The sequence below is a fragment of the Terrapene carolina genome, unplaced genomic scaffold (genome assembly GCF_002925995.2).
Source record: "Terrapene carolina triunguis isolate 2854851 unplaced genomic scaffold, T_m_triunguis-2.0 Scaffold66, whole genome shotgun sequence".
Taxonomy (NCBI): domain Eukaryota; kingdom Metazoa; phylum Chordata; order Testudines; family Emydidae; genus Terrapene; species Terrapene triunguis.
The window spans coordinates 5,737,940-5,758,877 of NW_020664417.1; the positions used below are offsets into that span (position 1 = coordinate 5,737,940).

The following is a 20,938-nucleotide window of genomic DNA, read 5'->3' on the forward strand; positions in this document are numbered from 1 at the left end:
TCATTTCAAGATTAAGGGAGAAAGATATCAACATCTTTTTCCTTTCGTGGATAAATTAATGTTCTCTGTCTGTCATTTTTGGAAATGAGAGCCCAGCTCAAGTTGTTTAACAGTTAAAGACTTTACCATTAATGTAGACACACAGAAAATTCTGCCTTTTCCAAACCCAAGACCAAGTTTCTGTTTTCCACAGAAACCATGACCAAACCCCTCTTATGTGCAAACAATAGGTTTGGGTGCACGAAGTATGTTGTGATGAAAAGTGCTGACTGTCATTTGCCTCTATCTCCTAGGAAGTTTTTCTTATTCTTCAGGACAAGAGCTAGATCATAGAGAGTTGCTTTGGGATTCTGAGTGTAGTCTTCAGGGTGTAATTTTTTGACCCAGAGGATTTGATACCTGTATTTCTAGTTGAATAAATTAGACTTTTGCTGAAAATCAGTGGAAGTGCTAAAATCTTTATTTCCATGAACTGTATTTCAGGTGGGTCTTAGAAAATCTCAGACTAGTTTACATTATACAAAGAATAAATATCTATATTATTTCTAGCATCATTTTCCAAATTCTGGAGACTGCTAAAATTGGCAAAATAAAAATAAGTGTTGCATGAGCAACCACATTTCACTTGCAGTGCATCCAGTCATTTCATATTGTTGTGGTAGATGTCAGCAGGTGATGCTATTATACATAGTCTTCCAAGTTCCTTTCCTTGGTGTGTGAGCAAGTTTTTACTCTTGGAAGGAATGTTTGTGGTGGTTGGTAGTCTTAATTATATACTATTCTGGCTGGAGACAGACCTGTGCAAGCAGCAGCAGTGTTTACTGTTGGGTTCCGATTAGAGTCAATTCTGGAGGAAAAGTTGCTCCCCGGTAACTGGGCATTGGTGATGAGGTGAGATTCCTGGGGGAAAAAATTACCTTACATACTGTTTGTGACCAGGACTGGTATATGTGTATAAATAAACAAGTTACACTTAGAATGTACTCCGACACTGTGTCACTGATTTCTCCTATACTGGAAGTTGACCTGCAAGGGTTAGGGTTGCCATGTGTTCGGTTTTTGACCAGAACACCCAATCAAAAAGAGATCCTGGCGGCTCCGGTCAGCACAGCTGACCGGGCTATTAAAAGTCCAGTTGGCATGGGGCTGGCAGGCTCCCAACCTGGCTCTGCGCAACTTCCCGGAAACGGCGATGTGTCTCTTCGGTCCTCCGTGTGCTGCCCCTGACCTGAGCGCCTATTGGCCAATAGGAGCTGCGGGGGTGGCGCCTGTGGGCAGAGGCAGCACACAGAGCCGCCTGGCTGTGCCTACTCCTAGGAGCCAAGGGACATGTTGCCGCTTGTGGGGAGTCGCCCAAGGTGAGCGCCACCTAGAGCCCACAACCTGAAACTCTACCCGCACCCCATCTCCCTCCCAGAGCCTGCACCCCCTCCTGTGCCCCAACTCTCAGTCCAGAGCCCCCTCCCACACCCAAACTCTCTCCCAGCACCTGCAGCCCAAACCCCCTCCTGTGCCCCAACCCCCTGCCACAGCTCGGAACCCCCTTCCACACTCCGAACCCCTCGGACTCAGCCTGGAGCCCCCTCCTGCACCCCAAACCCCTCATCCCCTGCCGCACCCCTAGCTGATGCCCTCCTGCACACCAACCACCTGCCCCAGCCAGGTGAAAATGAGTGAGGGTGGGGGGAACGAGCGACAGAGGGAGAGGGAATGAGTGTGCGGGGGCAGAGCCTTGGAGAAGGGGCGGGACAAGGGTGTTGAGTTTTGTGTAATTAGAAAGTTGGCAACTCTAGCTAGGCTCCAGATTTCTACTACTGCTCAGCAGAGGTGCAACACTGTTTTCAGAATGGGAAACTAGTGTCTGAAGAAGGGGCAACAATATTATTCAGGATAGGAAAGAAATGTACTAAAACAATGAATGCCTTTATGGGCTATATCCTACAAGGTACATAGAAGGCATGGAGGGCGGAAATAATGCTCTGTCAGCAGTATTGATTTCCACCAGATTTCCTGGTGTGTTTCTGCCACGTTTGGAGAGAAGCTTGCTTCCTGGCTCCTCAACTTTCTTTCAAAAATTCCTCCATCCCACTAGTCCTGCAACTGTAGAGTTTCTGCGGCCTTCTGGTATAGGGGGAGAGCATGCTGTTGAGCCCTCTCTTTCCTTCTACTGGTTCTGGAGTCTTTCTCTTCCCTTTTCTCTTTGTCTCACTCCATTCTGCATCATGCAATCTAGTACTAATTGTTCAGGTAGGCAGAGGAACTGAAGAAACTGTAATAATATGTACTTGAACAGTAGAGCTGGGCAAATAATGCAAGTAAATTTATCAAACCAAATTCAATTTCAAATCACTTTTGTGTTCTCTTTCCACAAGTGGACATAGGGTTGAATTTTACTAGTGAGAATGCTTGTGGGAAGAATATTTTAAGCTTGCACACTTAAAACTTACTTCAAATTTGCTTTCCTTAATCCTCCACTTCACCTACCTGATATTCTAAGTCAGCAATGGACTATAAATCATACCATGTAATTTACATGACCAATCACAACGGCCCAAATTTTGAATATTGAGTAACAGAAAGCCTTGGAGTACATTAATGTATGACAGATTTAGTCAAACAATTTTGAATAATAAAAGGTTTGAGTTCTGAATGTAACTAGAAGAAGGGGCAAAATTAATAACATGAATTATTTTTATGAATTATTTGATTTTCTCATCTGAGCAATTCAAATAGTCCTGAAAACCAAACAAAATTTATCGATTTAGTGGGATTTGTTTATATCCTATCATTTTCTAATACTGTGGAGCTTTCTTGCACTGTCCTTAAGAGTAAAACTAGAAACAAAAGAACTCAGTGGCCTTTGGAAGTTAATTATGGTCACTGTTGCTGATATTCTTGGCAGTAGCCTACAGGCAACATAAAAACCATTGAAAGTATTGGCTGGTAGGCGAATTCCTCCTCTGTGTATCAGTATATCAGTGAAATAGAGGGAGATAAAGTAGTAACGTTTGCTTCCTCTTTTTCTAAAGTCTTATTACATCTGCCAAATTCTGCCCTATATTGCAGCTCCCAGCAGTAAAAAATACACAAGCCATTCACCATTGCATTTCTGCTGGTTGAGTGATATTTTGCTTCAGTAGCTCTAATGTTCTAGATGATTAATGATCATTGTAGGCAGATTTGTCCAAGAAAATCTGTTGTTCTTTGTTTCTCCATTGGTGGATCTGAAAAGACTTTAGAAAACAAATTATCAACATGTAAAAATGAGTTATTCCATTTGGTATAATGAAAAATTAATGCCATGGCATACTATGTATTACGGAGAAAAGGTCTGAACTTCAAAGATCCACATTATTTCAAAGTTCAGGGTGGGTTTTTTGGATGTGGTTTTGGTTCAGGCCTATTTTTAGTCTACAATTTCACAATAGTTTGCTCTCCTTCTAAAGATTTTATTTAATTTGAAGTAGCTTTATAACTGTGATAGATAGGAATTGGGAAATATTCCCCTTCTACTAGTTTAATGGTCGGGATATTTACATTAGTTTCTAGAACTTTGTTAGGTCTTATTTATCTCTGTAAGAGGTTGATGCATTAAATCTCAGCAATCCTTCAACAATTCAGTGTCTCTGCACTACTGAAAAGCATTAAAATACATAACAGCAGTGTTTTAGCTTCACTGCTCATTAGAGCAGCACAGAACTAATAGTAATATTGTTGTAACTTGACAAAGCCATCTAAATCCGTGCGTGTTTTTTTGTGAAAGCTTCCTAAACATGCTGCTAAATCCTCTAAAAAGCGACTAACGGCTTTTGGCAACCATTAGCACAGCATAAGCAGTGGAACTCTTTTCAGTAAGTGAACAAACAGAGAAAATATGCTGAATGGCTGGACAAATGCGTTTCAGCTGGCTCTTTCATTTACAGATATAAGGGTGCAGTCAATATCAATCACTGTTTTCCCTGTTGCACTGGAAATCACAATATCTCTTTTCATTCCACAATCTCTTTTCACCACAGTAATGTGTCTTTAGAGTGACACTGGCATCAGTCTGTTTCCGCTGTCTGAAGTCCAGAGAGCTTAAAAACACATTTCAGAGTATGAGACCATAACCCTCTTCCCCTTCTACACACTTCTCTCTCCTTCCTTCCTTCCTTCTCCCAGCTTTCCTCTCTGAATTAATTGTATTTACTTCTTTCCCAGCTTAGGGTTTAAAGAGGAAAGTGGTCACAGGGATTTGGAGTATCTGTTCTTCTGGTTTAGCGACGGAGAAATGTCAGATTGTTTGTCACTGATCATTGGATTTTTAATTTATCAGGCGGTGCAGAGAATTTGAAAACAGTAGAGCAGCATATGGTAATTAAATTAGAAATAATAGTGACATTATGATTTGAAGTGTAATGGACTGAGGTCAGGGCCGGCTCCAGGGTTTTGGCCGCCCCAAGCAGCCAAACAAAAAAAACCAAACGAAAACAAAAAAAGCCGCGATCGCGAGCTGCGGCGGCAATTCGGCGGGAGGTCCTTCGCTCCGAGCAGGAGTGAGGGACCGTCCGCCGAATTGTCGCCAAACAGCTGGACGTGCCGCCCCTCTCCGAAGTGGCCGCCCCAAGCACCTGCTTGGTAAGCTGGTGCCTGGAGCCGGCCCTGACTGAGGTTTTAAGTTCAATCTATTATAGTTAGATTTTTCAGAGGTGCTGAGCACCCACGACTCCCATTCGATAGAAATCAAGCAGTAGAAGCTGGGCCACTGTAAAAACCAGGCCATCAGCATATACTAACATTCTTCTGTGATGACTTCATTTGTCATGTTTTGTTTCAGATCATGTTTGGTCTGGAAACAAAGGTGAATTTTCAGATTGAAAAAAATGTGTATAAATTATTTTTGTTTTTCATTTACAGATAACAGCAGTCTGCAGAGAAGCAGCCCTTCTAGCCCTCCAGGAAGATATACAGGCCAAATGTATTATGGGACGACATTTTCAACATGCATTGAGTATTGTGACCCCTAGAATTCCTGAGTCACTAAGACAGTTTTATGAAGATTATCAGCGGCAGAGTGGACTGCATACACTTTGAGAAATGAATATGTGCATTTTCACACTCACTCTGTGTGTGTGTGTGTGTGTGTGTGTGTGTGTATATATATATATATGTAATAATATACACACACGCTCATTTCACCTGTATACAGCAAATTTTCTTTACGTTCTTGAGAGCTTAGGAATTTCTTATTGTAAATGGAATGTCTGAAATTAACTCCATTGCAGAAATTTCATAGTAGAAGTCTTTTGTGTTGATTGTGAACTATGTGAATGCAGTGGAAATGGTTGAAAATTTTGTACCTTATAATAAAATGGTATAATCTGCATTATTATAATTTAGATTGCTGGTTTAAATCAGTTTTATCTGCAAATACATATCAGTCTGGGGAAAAAAAGGACTCTCAACTCAGTCATTTTTAGGCTGATCCTTGATCGTCTCCTTGAAAACATTTGCAACAGCAACAAGTGTCCCTACAGTCTTAATCTTTGTGTGTCTGGTTGTCAGTTCTGCACCAAGGAGCAACACAAAGACTGGGAGTGGCATGAATACATGCTGAAAAATATTCTGAAATCTTTGATTTATGACATTCAAAGAAGTTGCCAAACAAGCCTGCCAAACATTCAGCTTTCCTCTCTCCCCCTCTACCTCTCCCCCCCAAAGTTAAGGTGTTCCTAATTGATCACAGCACAATGTTTAACTTCAGTCTTGGACATCTTCCCTTTGCTTATATTATAAGGTAGGAATATAAATTAGAAGGGTACATTAGGCTTGTTATAAAGATTGGGAACATGGACTATTTCTAATTTGTGGTTAATTTATAACTATTTCCAGATGTCAGAGAGAGATTTTTTTTATATTTAAAAAAAAAAATCTGAGTATCTTGTTGATTGGGAAAATTGTGCATTTCTTACAGATCTATGTACATTTTTTTCTCTTTATAATATATATATATATATATATATATATATGTTCATGTTGGTATTTTATCTGATATTTAGTCTACCAAGCACTGTACCTTGATCTGTAGAGGACACATTGTAAAACATAATGGGAAAAAGTTGAGAGATGTTAATTACTTCTTGATACAGTGCATGTGTAAGACTTGAAAAATGTGCATTTAAACTGGACCACTAAAAATCTTTGAAATTTCCTAGAAAATCCAATGAGTAAAAATACCTAGTTGATAGAACTGATGCAAGTGGCCACAAAAATGTGGGGGTACAGATACAGATTTTTAAACCTATTTCATCACTGATTTATTTACTGAAATCATGGCAGGTTGTTTCTTAGACATGTATTCTTGTACCTTCAGTAAACAAGCTGATCAGGTAAAATTACTTGCAGGGTAATGAGCTATTGTATACCAGATATGACTAGAAAGGCAGATCGATTAAAAGCAATAATTAAAAGGGGGGCGAGCCAAAAGGTGATTAAAAACTGAAAGGATCTGACTTTATTTCAACAGATAATTGCATGGTTTGGCTAATGTTTCTTCCAGCTAAGCGGAAGTCCCTGTCGAAGCATTAGCCAAATCATGCTGTTACCTGTTGATGTCAAGTAAAATAGTTTCAGATTTTATTTTTGGTTTATTTTTTGGATTTATTGTTGATTTTGAAGAATTTGGCTTCTTATAGTAGTTCGATATTTGTTTATGCAAGAGTTTTATGTCTGTTTATGTCCAAACCTTCTGTTCTTTTTAAATAAATAAGCTTTTGATTTTGTTCAGACGATTTCTTTGTTCTGTTCAGTTTCTCTCATTAAATATAGTCTTTAAGGGACTACCCTTACCTTAAAAATCACACATCTGCCTGCTTTTTAACTTACTCTTGCTACAAGTAAAGTTTCAGATTTCTATAACTGAGAGAGATTAGAGGAGGAAAAAAGTAGTTGTGTACTTTTTAAGTTTGATGGTTCTTGCTGTATTGGTGGTTTCAGAGTTTCTCCAGTGTTGCTTGTGTGTGTCTTCTGCACCAGATGAGAAGAGAGAGAGAAAAATTTCAATAGGAAAATGCAAAAATTGGCAGAAGGATGCAGAGATAGATGTAGTAAATGAAACTAGTTTTAACTCATTTTCTCTAAAGTGGCTATAATTCAGATTGAGAGTATCCAAAGCATTTAGCATAACAATTAAATCCTAGATGTTTTCAAAAATTCAGTAGTCATACCATTATCCTTCTGAACTTTGTGTGTGTTTTGCAGAAAAGAACCATAGAACTTAGTCCTAACCTAACACAGTTCACAAATCTGGCCCCTAAATATCTACATGTTGATCTGGATGAGAGAAATCATTGTTGTCATTTCTTGGGAAGTGCTCAGATATCATGGTAACAGGGACCAAAATGAGAACCTGGACTGGGAGAAATAAACATGACAAGAGCTTGCAGCCCATTCCATAGGTGAGATTCCCATTTATATCAGTGTGATTTCCATTTGTTGTGAAGGCTGCAGAATTGGAATATCAGGCATTGGGGAAGGGATGGGATCTGGCACCCAGCCACCGATGGTGCCTGTGAAAATCTTCCCTTAGAATTCTTCATTAAATGCACCATCTTTCACTTCCCACACCTGATGTAGAGCTGTGTAAATTAATAAATGTTAAACTGGAAATATTTCCTCTTTTTGCCGGGCTTGTGGAATAGAAAAGGCAGTTTAAGTTTTATTGTAACTTGATTTTTTTAAATATGGCAAATTGGTGAAATTCATAATATATTTCTGTTTTGCAACTAAATATTTGTTGTGGAAAACTCAGCTAAATTTATGCCACTTGAAAATTTGCTTAATCCTGATAGTAGATAGTTTGTGGAATAAAGAAATGTATGATTGTGCATACCCAGTTCCTTATGAAAGGTACAGTCCAATGTTACAATTGAACATCAACATTGTACCATTTAATCAGAATGCTGGAAAAATAACAGGCACTTTGTGTTGGAAAATAATTTTGACGAAAGCCCATCAGCAACAAAAGAACTTCACAACCATTTTGAAAGTGCTTTGGAAAATACTTTGCCAAAACAGCTACTGTGCGTAGCTTGAATTTACATGCCAGAGTACATGATCCTGTAGCATGCACAGTGCCCACAACTGTTGGAGTTAATAGATGAGGACACAATAGGACAGAGCATTCCAAGGGTATTCTGTTAATGAATTATTTTTAAATTATCATTTTTAACCCATGAAATTGAGATCTAAACTTTTCATATCATGCTTCACTCAATATATCATTTATTGGCATTGCACTAATCTCTTAATTGTAGGAGACCATATAAACCTCAGTATTTCCACACCAAAGGGTAAGTTAAAGATGGAATTTTACCCGTAACTCCGAATGTCCTTGCTTCTAGTGAGTTATTCCCCTTCATATTGTTTGGGTACTTTTGTATGATTTAATTTTCATAATTATAGGTTTGGTGAACAAGAAAAATCCACCATGTAAAAGGTCATATCCCCCTTCTCTAGAAGTAGTTTCAGTACTTATTTCCTGACATTCTTTAGGGATAAGGCTTTTCTGTCTGTCCCCCCTGCCCCAATTATCTTTTGGAGCTTATCTTTGGCTCAGACACTGTTTGAGTTGTGGAATTGTTAACATTAAATCGGCTTTTCAATGTTTCAGGCAAACTGTGTTTAAATACAGAATTTAACTTCATCTTCCAATAACAACATCTTGTGAATGGTGTAAAATGTCTTTCAGCTGGTTTGCCAAAAATGAACAAAATGCTAAAATGTCTTTACTTAATTTGAAAAAAGTCCTATCTTGTATTTTTCCTAATGCATGGAACAGATTTTCACTGCAGCTACAATGTACAGTTTTTTAACTCTATGGAAAAAGAATGTAGTATATTAGCATGATTTTCCTTGAATCTCTACATGAGAATAGAATTTAATAGTTGGTTCGAATGCTAAGGGGAAATTTTTGGGATAGATTAGAGATTATTTTTGAAGATTATTCAAGAATATATAACTTAAACTTGTCTGTCCTACTGAATTTTTAATGTTTTAAAGTTGATTTTTCTGGCCTATATATTCTGGGTCTCATCTCTTGGTTTCTCTATTTATTTTAGATGTCAGACTGCAGTTCTGCTTCAGAAACCTAGCCTATATCAAGCAAAGCACTCCCATAACTAAGCATATGTTGTTTAGAGCTATTGAAGAACTATAGGAGAATACATTTTCTTATGGGGCATGCTTCAGATTCAATGCTTAAGGAGTGTAGATGAGGGTCATGAGAGAGCAGTGCTGCTGAGTGTGGTTCTGTAAAAAGAACTAGGCTGAGGGAAGTGAGCACTGCAAGTTGATAGTTAGGAAACACCCCTCAGCTCAGTACCATTGAGGCATTGAAAAATGGCCTGATAGACATATTGATTTATTAGAACTACTGGACACATTTGTGTCTGGCCCTCATGGAGCAAGAGGTGATTCAGTGGATGAAACAATATTGCATTTAAAAAACTGGATTTGCAAAAGTATTCAGTGATTTGGAGTGGCTCAGTTTTTTTTGGTGCCAATCGTGAAACTTCTCAGAGGAACTTGACTTTCAGAGGTTGGGTACTCAGCTCTTTCTGAAAATTTAAGCCCCTCTTAGGGATCTCAATTTGGGCAGCCAAAAATTGAGGCTCACAAAATCACTAGTCACTTTTGAAAATCTTGGCCAAAGTTTCCCAAACAAATTGGCCAAGCTAATGATGAAGAAATGTAAAAGGTTTGGCTCATTTAATATAAACACAGCAAATTTGGACACACAACTGAATTTCTCTAAAGCTGCTGAGGGGACCCCTTAATCCAGCCTTCTATATAGTCTGAGCAATTACATGCCAACTTTTATAAAATACTATTTTTTACCAAATCATGACTAAATAATTGGTTTCTGATTAATCTCAAAAAATTTACATTTTATGTAAATGCAGCAAATTTCTAAAAGGATTTCCTAATATTGCTATTTTTCCCACCACATGGAATCACGATCTAAAATAGTCTCCTTTTTTATTCAACTCTCAGATCATTGTATTTCTTTACATTGTCATACTTCCTTCACAACATTGTAGCGAAAGGAATTGCACCATGGATGAATTTGGCCAGGTGTTTAAAGTACATTGAGTTCCTCAGATGAAAGGCTCTACATAACTGCAAAGTTTTATTATTATGCACATGTTTTGAAAATCTGTCTCAAGTATATTGTGCTTTTAGTTCTCACATTTTAGAACCCTAGCTTGAGTGCATAAACCTAAGCCATGTTCTCTTCTTCTGATGGTGTGAAAGGACCAGAAAACCAGCCAATCTCCTTAGCTGACATAGCCCATTCCTACAGCACCACCATTGCATGCAACCTCAGCATTGGTGACGTGTGAAGGGTGAGAAGGGGAGGTGGCTGGAGTACTACTCTCAGCTGGCATACTGGCCCCTCGGCAGCATAACCAAATGTCATACCTTAAAGCAAAATTGCTCTAAACAATGCTGAGGTCAGGTTCAGCATGGAATCTGCCTCTGGGGAAATGCAGCTGGTTTCTTTCTGACCGTGTCGGCTTCTTAGCTGTACACAGCAGATACTGTGTGCAATGGAAAATCTGGGCCTCCATTCTAAAATATGAGTTTTATATTTGTAGTTAGTCACTAGCCTTTTTTTAATATATATGTATTATATATTCATGTATATGAATGTACTTCAAAATCTGTTCATGGCTATCCCTTTTTTCCACCTTTGATATAGAAAAAACTATTGGAAGTAAAGAATAGCAAAACATTTTAAATGTTAAGGTAAAGTATGGACCATTTCTTAAAGTGCTCTATCTGGTGTATAAATTCAGATAAAGAACATTTTTGATTTCTAATGTGTAGGTGGCAGAGACATGCGGAGTTGCAGTTGTTAGACAAACAATGCTTATTAGTGTTACAACTGAAAACAAGTTTTAATCTTGGATTTGTGTCTGCTGTCTCTGCAACTTCCATTTATTCATTTATTAATCTTCAATTTAGGAAGCCTAACCATGCATTTTCTGCAGGTTTTATCCTGTTTCTGGGCACAATATTTTAAACTAGGTCATTTTTTCCTGCAGGTTTTAATAAATTGACTCCAATGTTCTGCAAAAAACTGGAGGAGATGTATGTTTTTCAAATAAACCCTTCCGCCATACCACTGCAGACTATGATTTCAGTGGTTTTTACAATTGAAGTAGGGACAGTCCGAGTCAGTGTTTGGATGACAGCTCTCCAATGAAAATGGAAGTGTTGTACAAGATGGTACTGGGGATTTAGTGGCAGTCATCCCTTTGGACTAGTATTGAGCCAGTGCCCCAACATGATGTTAAGGTGTACCATGCTGTTGGGGGGCCCTTCAAATGAAATATGAAAAACAAGATATTGACCACTTGCACTCAATTAGAAGCTGTGGCACTAAGAGAGTAGGGGTGTTAACCTTAGTGTTTTCCCCAATTTGTGTAATTATATCCTATCCATCTGAGCATTTTTGGAAAGCTACTGTATTCTTCTCTTCCAATCAGAAACTGTCTAGCAGTTTCTACCTTCTACCTTATCACATTTTCATTTCACTGTTGGGGAAGTGATCTCTGTGTAGCTTTGTATATCAGCTGTGTGTGTAAAAGAGCTCTGGTACCCTTCGAGATTAAAGATGCTATCTGTGAATTCAAGATGCAAGTACAGAACTGGGATCTGCAGCACTAGGACATCCCAGTGCTACTGTAGAGGCGGTTATGGTAGGTCCATTGAGGCTCTCCCATTCTCTGTTGTGAGGAATTCTAAAATGGGGTTTGGCAGGAGAATGGAATAAATTGCTAAAACATTTTTTGGGAGAGGAGTTACAGTGCTCTCTCGAAAGCTTATGCCCAAATAAATCTGTTAGTCTTTAGGGTGCCACCGGACTCCTTGTTGTTTTTGTGGATACAGACTAACACGGCTACCCCTGATACTATTCTAATTCTGTGCACTGTGCCTTTATGTGGAAAGATATTGATTATAGCAGTCACAAGTAAAAAAGATTCCTAATATATAGTGTGTGTTGTAAAGGCCTATGGATTCTGAAGTAGATTAGCAAACAAACAAATCCTTTAATGTCATGGAATGCTTCCCCCAGCATGAATGGGGATTAATCCGCTAAACCAGCAAATTCTGCATTTATTATACAGCAGAGATAATAAGCAGTTTCCTTTTAAAAAAATGTTGCAAAAGCATTTTGGTGGTTTTTATTGTTTTTGGTTTTGATAAACTGATCCTGTTAATATTGTTTGCTTTAAGGTAGTTACTATGGTCCTGGCACATTCACCCATAGCCTATACAATTTAAACTAACTATATGTTGTCACTAATGTTTGGTTTAAGGAGCTCACTAACACTTAATCCACAAATGTATAACACATCTAGCATTTTCTTCATGTTGGTGCAATCTTGCTTAAACTATCTGCTTTCCATCTGAAAAGTGTAGAAACAACTGGTTACCTCAATCTGATTCCACTTCCATGCTTTCAGCATATGTAATTCTGTAAAAAGCTACTTTGTGAACATGTAACACATGGTAGTAACCAGTTACATTTTCATTACAAAAGGGTGTTTATTTTCCTTTCCAGGATGAATGGTAATCAAGAATCAGCTGGTAGTGCCAAGTGCCTTGATAACACAATTGAGCACATACAGCTTTGTTAGGCCTCTTCACAGAGAGAATTAAAACATCTAACTGATGGAGATTTGCTCTTTTCAAACTTAATTGGTCTGGAGCTGATTTTTCAAATAACTTGTCTGATAGGTAATGGAAAGGTAAGCATCGGAATCAGGAGTGCATTAATATTAAACCCTTATTTTAAAAAAAAAGAAAGGGGAAGGGGAATGGTGGGGAAATGAGCACAGGAATCAAGAGGATTATTCTAATGTTAAACACTTTGTGATTTAAACATTAAAAAGGAAGGGGGAAAACACTAAGTGGAGTACAATGGAGACTAGTTTGTTGTTGCACTGGAAGTGTGATTCATCATTCCAGTTTCATGGTGATATAAGTGCACTGATTTCAGTGGGGTTTCACTGGCATTAACTGGAGTAAGGCAGTGTTCATTCAGGCTCTATGTTAGGAAATGTGATTCTCTGCTAGCTCCAAACTGATTGGAATTCTATTTCTCCCCTATTAATCCAATCACTGCTGGATTAGCAGATGTGTGTTGCTTGATTCTTTTAAATACTTGTATTCGGGTAAGTATCCAATGGCAAACATTATAATATTCGGTTCTTTCAGATTTAGGAGCTAACTTCACCCAGGCTGACACTGGCTTCTGGGCACTGACCTTGCTGGGCCTTTTTTCCCCAAAGGCAGAAAATCCACTGTCAGAATCTCCCCTTTGTAGGGAGGCTGCACAGCCCCTAAAAATGTGTGGTGCTGGTTGGAGAAGGGTGCTACTCAAGGCAACTGGATGCACTGATTTAGCACAATCTCACTGCCACTCTGGTGGTGAGACTTCTATGAAGACCCCAGTGAATTTTAAACTTGCCCCAGCATGATGTTTGAGGGATAGCAATAATGGATATATTGCCTGCCTTCACTTATGGGTGCATAAGTGCACTTATGGGCTCATTCCTTAGAGGATAGTGCGGGTCTCACTAGTGCAGAGAAGTGGAATCTGCACACACAGACCAACACATGTACATACCTTAGTGGGGCGATGTCTGACCCCTAGAATCTTAATGTCACCCCCACCTTGGATTTTACTTTTTTGTTGTTGTTACTCCCTTTCCCAAGCAAACCCCATACCACTGTAGCGTGGGTAGGTTTAATCTATTATGAGAGCTGGTTGACCTTTTTTTACAAACCAGTTTTTTCATTAACAAAAGAGATTTTAATGAAGACAAAATTTCTCTCAGAAAAAATGTCAGAAAAATTATTTCAAACTTTTTAAACAAAATTCGTTTTTTTTTGAAAATTTCAATGTTTTTGTTCAAAATGCTGGGGGAAGAGTCCCATTTTCTCTAACAATTTTACTTTTTTGCTTATTTTTTTCCATTTAGGAAAAAGAGGGAGGGTAGTAAAAAAGTGGGGGGGGGTTATAACCCCCCAAACAAGCAAACAAAAATTTGTGACCAGTTTGTTTTCCACTAAAGAGGAGAGTTTCAAAATAGCCTAAGAGACTTGAGCTCCTAAATCCCTTAGACAACTTTTGAAAATCTTCCAATTTCATGCACAATTTTTGAAAGGCCTTTTTACAAAAAAATATATGGGTGTAAGCTAAAGCAAAACATCTCTTAGGTTTTTATCTACTGTAGCACCTATCAACACAGTATCTAAGCACTGCACAAAATGAAAGTGCATAGAAACTCAGAAGAAATACATGTTTTTGTAAGTCTGTTCCTCCAGGGCAGAGGAGCCTGACTTTGTATGGGTGTATGTGTAGGATTTTTTTAAATATATTTGTTTGTTTATTAGTAGGAGGAGCACTTTGGAGAAGGCTTTGCATGGAAGTGTTCTGTATATCCTGAAATGAACATGGTTAGGCTTGGGCTCAGTCTGGCCTTTTGTATCAAGGAGTTCCACAGCCAGGATCCTGCCACTGAGAATATTCTGTTTCTAGTGCCTCATAATAAGTACCTGGGCTAATCCTCTGCATCATCCCAATGGAACTTGTTTGTCTCAGAGGACTATGAAATGTAAAGTGGTGTCTAAATCTCTAGGTCCAGGTATATGAAGAGCTTTGTAAATCGGGACCCATCAGGTCTTTGAACTCTGCACTGAAGTGAATAAGGAGCTTAGTGAAGTTTGCAAAGCATGAGCTTGGTATGTTCAAGTTGGCTTTTGTAATGAGGCATGTTGATACACACTGCACCAACTTCAGGCTTTTTGCAGCAGTTGGATCCAACCCCATTGAGCGTGAGATGCAATATTTCTCTCTGGAGGAGATGAAAGCATGGCTCACTGCAGATAGGTCCTCATTGGAGAGGAGTGAGCAAAGCCTCTTAATTAGGCCAAAGAGGGAGAAGTCTTTTCTCACCATTGTGACAAGGCATGTGTTCAGGAGTAGCAAGGAATCTACTGAGATACAGAATTCACACCACCATCTGTAATCTGATGCACTTGATCATTGTCAAATTCCTCAGAGTTTCCTACTTTGTACAAGCATCATTTCTGTCTTTCCTGAGTTGATCTCAAGCCAATTGCTGTTCTCCCAGGTGAATTAAAACACATCCATGCATATAAAATGTAAGTAAAATTAGGTTCCCAATGGCACCTGAGGCACCTGAAAATTTTATCCAACATCTAATTACTCACATGATTTAAAAAATATTCTTTACTGAGATAAAAATAAAATAACTATGTTTGGGCAGGTTTCCTTCCTTTGCGAATGAGACTGCTTTTAAACAATGAAACAACTTCAATTTTTCTTTCTAGGCTACTTTTCCCACTGGCTAAAAAGCCCTTTTGGCCAGTAGAGAAGGTACAGAGCTGGGAGTCAGGAGACCTGTGCTGTATTCTACTCTGTCACTGACCGTCATCTTGGGAAAGTCACTTTACCTCTCTGAGACTGTTTCCCTTTCTGTAAATGTGGGGTAATTATACTTACCCTTCATGGTAAAGTACTTTGAGATCTCTGGTTGAAAGTACTGTATCAACATAAAGTTACACTATAATTATTAAAACCTGTTTTTGTCTTGGTTTAGCACATCCAGATTCTTCCTACAGACTTATCTGGGGTACACGTAATAGGAAACCAATGATCATTATGATTTACAAAGGCAGAATCCAACTGTGTTGACATCTTTGTCCTAGGGTGCATTAGGTCTGAAAAAATAGTGCTCCAAGCAAAATCAATTTGTTTTTAATGTCTTAAAAATATAATTTGTCATTTGTTTATTTGAGCAGAGAGGATAGAGGGTGGTTGGAGGTTAAGTTAAGAGGAATAAACTAATAGTGTAATACACTCTTGATGAAAAAGGGACAAAGACTAACGGTGATTATATAACAAGTTAAAACTTCCTCTGGGAAATTCTCCATATCAGTCTCAGTTTCATACAAGTCTGTACATAGCCTTTATAAGAATTTGTATAAAGTTGGGTGGGAAATAGAGGGAGTTGGAACAGAATTTAGTTTCAGACTATGATGAAGTGTTTTCTTTTTATTTAAAAAAGAAAGGGGGGGGGGGCTTGCGCCTTACCAGGTAATTTCAGCAAAATAATCCTTTTGTGTTGACTATTTCTGCCAACTTATTCTTCTTTGAGTTATTGCTCCCATGGGTGCTCCATGTGTGTGGGGGTGTGCATCCATGCACTCTTGAATGGAGATTTTTCTGTTAGTAGTGCCTGCGAGTCCATGCCTGAGCCATACATCTCCTTGTGCTCTGGTACAAATGTACTTCAATTCCTTCTCAGCCGCCTGCCTCAAGACGGAATTCTTCTTCGAGTGCTTGCTCATCTGTATTCCACAGTAGGTATGCGTGTTCGCCATGTGCACCGGTGCCGGAAGTTTTTCCCTTAGCAGTACCCGTAGGGGGAGCGCTGCTGCGACCCCTGGAGTAGTGCCTCGATAGTGTGCTATAAGGGGAGCCGCGCGCTCTGCCCACCCTCAGTTCCATCTTGCTGCCAGTGAGGGTGCGTCGGAACTACTTGCTCCAGCTTAGCTACACTGCAGCTCGTCCCAGAACTCGTCGTTCGTTGTTAGTGGTACCTGTGTTCGTTAGTTCAACAAATTTAAGTTCAGTTAGTTAGCATTCAGGCCGGTGCATGCCCCGTGCCCCAGGGTTTAAATCATGTGACTGTTGCAGGCGTTTGATGCCCAGAAGGGACCCGCACACCGACTGTCTCCGCTGCTTGGGTGAATCCCACATTAGTCACCGCTGTAAGATCTGGAGGTCCTTTAAACCTAGAACTAAAAAAGAAAGAGACATTAGACTTTGGGCCCTTCTCATGGAGTCGGCACTGGCCCCAACCGCAGTGCACTGAGCGGATTCGGCACTGGGCACCTAGTCTTCGGTGCGCAGTGATCCCCCGGCACCTTCCGGTGTCTGGCACCACTCCCCGTCTAAGAAACAGAGAAAGGCCCCGTCTTCTCAGCGGCATCGAGAGAAAGCAGGGGGAGAGGCTAGACCCGTGTCGGGCAGCCCCAGTTCCCCCCGGGCCCCAGAGCTCCGACTCATGTCGAGCGGAGCAGCCTGGTTGCATCAACTCAGGCCTCTCCGGATGCCTTAGACGCTGGAAGCCCTACAGGCGGCCCGAGACATTATGACTCTGCAGGTACCCGGGGCACCACCAGCACTCGGGCCCTGCTCTAGAGTCAAGCCACCGTTGGGCTCTAGACAGTCGACCCCGACCTGACGCAGATCCCGGTCAGGGGACCGCTCTCGGGACCGCTCGCCGTTCAGTGTCCTGTCAGGGCACAGTCTCTGGCCTCCGCTTTCATCACCCATTAGGTTGTCTGGTCGGGTGCCATCGGATCAGAGTTCCAGACACCGCTCCATGCCGAGCAGAGAGTATCGACAGGATAGGCACAGGCACCGTAGGCGCTCCCCTTCTTGTCAGAGCTACCGTAGCCACTCCCTACGCGGGCGCCGTCGCTGTTCGCGCTCCAGCTCTCTCTCCTCGAGGCACCGTGTCCACGACTCCCAGCGGGGATCGCCAGCTCCGCGTCGTCACGGATCTAAGCGTCGCAGCATCTTGAGAAGTAGTAGCTCGAGGCAGCACCGTTCCTCAACGTCGGAGTCCTGGTCCCGTGGCAGACGTCGTTCTCGGCACCATCGATCATACCGCTCGGTCGTTGGTAACCCTGACCTTGACCTACATGCAGCCCCCTACGTCTCAGCCCAGCCAACCCGACCAGCGGGTGCCGCCGGCGCCGCAGCATAGTCAGTGGCAAGGGCCCCCATGGCAGGGCCAGTGGTGGCAGTGGACCCCCTGGTCCCCTTTGTATGCCCAGCCAGGGGCTCGTTTGGTAGCAGGGGCGTCGGAGGCTCCCTCTGCCTCACCATCCAGGCCTCCAAGGGATAGATTGGCGGGTCACGGATCCTCAGCACCGCACACGGAGTCCGACTGAGGGGTAGGTCCCGCGGCGCCGGCCAACATGCAGAGCTCCATATCAGCCTCCTCCCCCCGCACCAGATGACAAGGTTGCAGCCCCACCCCCCTCCGCACCACAATAGACTTCAGGGCTCACCAGGAGCTACTGAAGCGAGTAGCGTCAAGCCTCCAACTCCAAGCTGAGGAGATGGAGGGACCCTCAGACTCACTGTTCACTCCTAGTGGTGGAGTCTGTAAATCATAGGGAGAGACAGGGTCAACCAGGACCCACACCCAAGAATAAGGACTCTAGAAGGCCGGACTCGTTTGGTAGGAAACTTTATTCATCAACCAGATTCCAGCTCCAGGTGGCCAACCACCAAGCCCTCCTCAGCCATTATGAGTTTAACTTATTGGGGTCACTGCCGAAATTCTAACCCTTCCGGAGCGTGAAAGGAAGGAATTTAAGGTGCTCGTGGAGGAGGGTACCGCTGCTGCGAAGGCTGCTCTGCAGGCAACATTGGATGCAGCTGACACGGCTGCTTGGTCCATGGCCTCGGCGATGTCCATGCGCAGGGCGTTGTGGCTACTGCTGTCCGGGCTCTCCACGGAAGCGCAGTCTGTGATGCAGGATCTTCCCTTTGATGGCAAGGACCTGTTCGCAGAACAAACAGACGTGAAACTTCATGGCATGAAGGACTCACGTACTACCCTATAAACCCTCGGGCTTTACGTCCCGCCCAAGGAAAAGCCTAAGCCGCAGGCTCCCGCCCCGGCTCCCCAGCTAAAATATGAGCCCTCCTATAAGGGGTCCAAGACCCAAAAGAGGCGACCTCAAAGGCAGTCTCGCTCTGCCCCGTAACCTGGGCTCTCAAGAGGCAAGCAGCAGGGCAAGAGGTGTTTTTGACTGGTTGCAGGAGGGTACCCGGGTGCCCCCCGAGAGGACTTCCCTACCAATAAAGTTTGCCTTCAGCAACCGCTTGTGTGCGTTCTTTGCGGAATGGTCCCGAATAACATCGGACCGTTGGGTCCTCAACACTGTTTCCCAGGGCTACACTCTACTTCCACTCCCCTTCCTCGGATGGCAGGGGAGACCCATCACATTTACCCCTGCTAGAGCAGGAAGTGGGTCGGCTCTTCAGCTTGGGAGCTGTGGAGAAAGTTCCAAGGGAGTTCCAGGAAAAAGGGTTTTATTCCCGTTACTTCCTTATCCCGAAGGCGAAAGGGGGGCTCAGGCCTATCCTGGATTTACGAGACCTCAATCGGTTCATGGCCAAATGCCGGTTCCACATGGTCTCTCTGGTATGCATCATACCCTGTCTGGACCCTGGCGATTGGTATGCAGCCCTGGACCTTCAGGACGCATACTTCCATATCCATATATTCGAGGGGCACGGACACTTCCTTCGTTTCCTGGTGGGACAGGAAACCAGTTTACGGTCCTCCCATTTCGCCTGTCCACCACACCCAGGGTGTTCACAAAGTGTATGGCAGTAGTGGTGGCCTACCTTAGATGCTGAAGGGTCCAGATATTTCCCTACCTCAATGACTGGCTGCTCAAGGGCAGCTCACGGTCTCAGGTACAGGACCATGTGGAGCTGCTCTTGGCTACATGTGCCAACCTAGGCCTCCTAGTAAACAAGGCCAAGTCAACATTGGTTCCGGTGCAGCGCATAGAATTCATAGGCGCTCTCCTGGATGCCTCCAAGGCCACAGCCTCCCTTCCCCTGGGCAGGTTCCAGACCCTGAAGGGGCTCATAGCCTCGGTCACGCAGTTCCCCGTGACCACAGCCAGCGTATGCCTGCAGCTCCTGGGCCACATGGCAGCGTGCACGTATGTGGTCCGCCACGCCAGACTTCAGATGAGGCCCCTCCACCTCTGGCTGGCCTCAGAGTTCTCCCAGGCCTGGGACAGGCTGGAAAAAGTCCTCATGGTACCGGCGCCAGTGATCGCCTTGCTACAATGGTGGTCCTGCCCGGCCAATATGCTCCAGGGGATTCCCTTCCGGGACCCGACCCCGTCACTAGACCTCGTGTCCGATGTGTCGGACTTGGGCTGGGGGGCCCACATAGGGAACTCACAGACCCAAGGGATGTGGTCGGCCTCAGAGTTGTCTCTTCACATAAATGTCAGGGAGCTCAGGGCAATACGCTTAGCCTGTGTGGCGTTCAGCTCACAACTGCATGGCAAGGTGGTCAGAGTACCACGGACAACACCGCCGCAATGTTTTACATCAACAGGCAAGGCGGGACGAGGTCCTCGGCCCTCTGCCAGGAAGCCCTCAGCCTCTGGGAGTTCTGTATAGCCCATGACATCTCCCTGAAGGCTTTCCACCTGCCTGGCGTCAACAACACACAGGCCAATCGCTTGAGCAGGGTATTCTTCTCCCAACACGAGTGGTCGCTCCACTCGGCGGTCACTCACCAGCTCTTCCGAGCATGGGGCACTCCCCAAGTAGACCTGTTTGCGACCCGACAGAACCAGCGTTCCGCAGGTCTTCGCAACTATTTGTTGCTTCAGCCGAGCGCATGAAGGGTCAACCGAACTCCACCCAGAGGCTTTTCCAGTGGATTACGTTGTGCATCCACACATGCTATGACCTAGCAGGGGTTCCCTCACCACCTATCGTGAGGGCGCACTCGACAAGGGCTCAGGCCTTGTCGGCTGCCTTTGTGGCCCATGTCCCTGTCCAGGACATCTGTAGAGCCACTACCTGGTCCTCAGTACACACGTTCACATTGCACTATGCGATCGTCTCCCATGCCAGGGATGATGCTGGTTTCGGTAGAGCTGTGCTTCAGCCAGGGAATCTGTAAACTCCTACCCACCTCCATCAGACATAGCTTGCAATGACCTACTGTGGAATACACATGAGCAAGCACTCGAAGAAGAAAGGACAGTTACCTGTTCCATAACTGGCGTTCTTCGAGAT

General features: G+C 42.8%; 1 protein-coding gene across 2 annotated transcripts in view; it reads left to right on the plus strand.

Annotated features, from left to right (window-relative positions):
• The window catches only part of SPATA5 (spermatogenesis associated 5), a 281,723-nt gene extending 276,345 nt beyond the window's left edge, over positions 1-5,378 (plus strand). For both annotated transcript variants that reach the window (XM_024212863.1, XM_024212871.1), the window contains exon 16: positions 4,897-5,378. In XM_024212863.1, the coding sequence (XP_024068631.1) occupies positions 4,897-5,073 (177 nt within the window). In that variant the 3' untranslated portion in view covers positions 5,074-5,378. The remainder of the gene's footprint in view (positions 1-4,896) is intronic.
• The last annotated feature ends 15,560 nt before the right edge of the window (positions 5,379-20,938 follow it).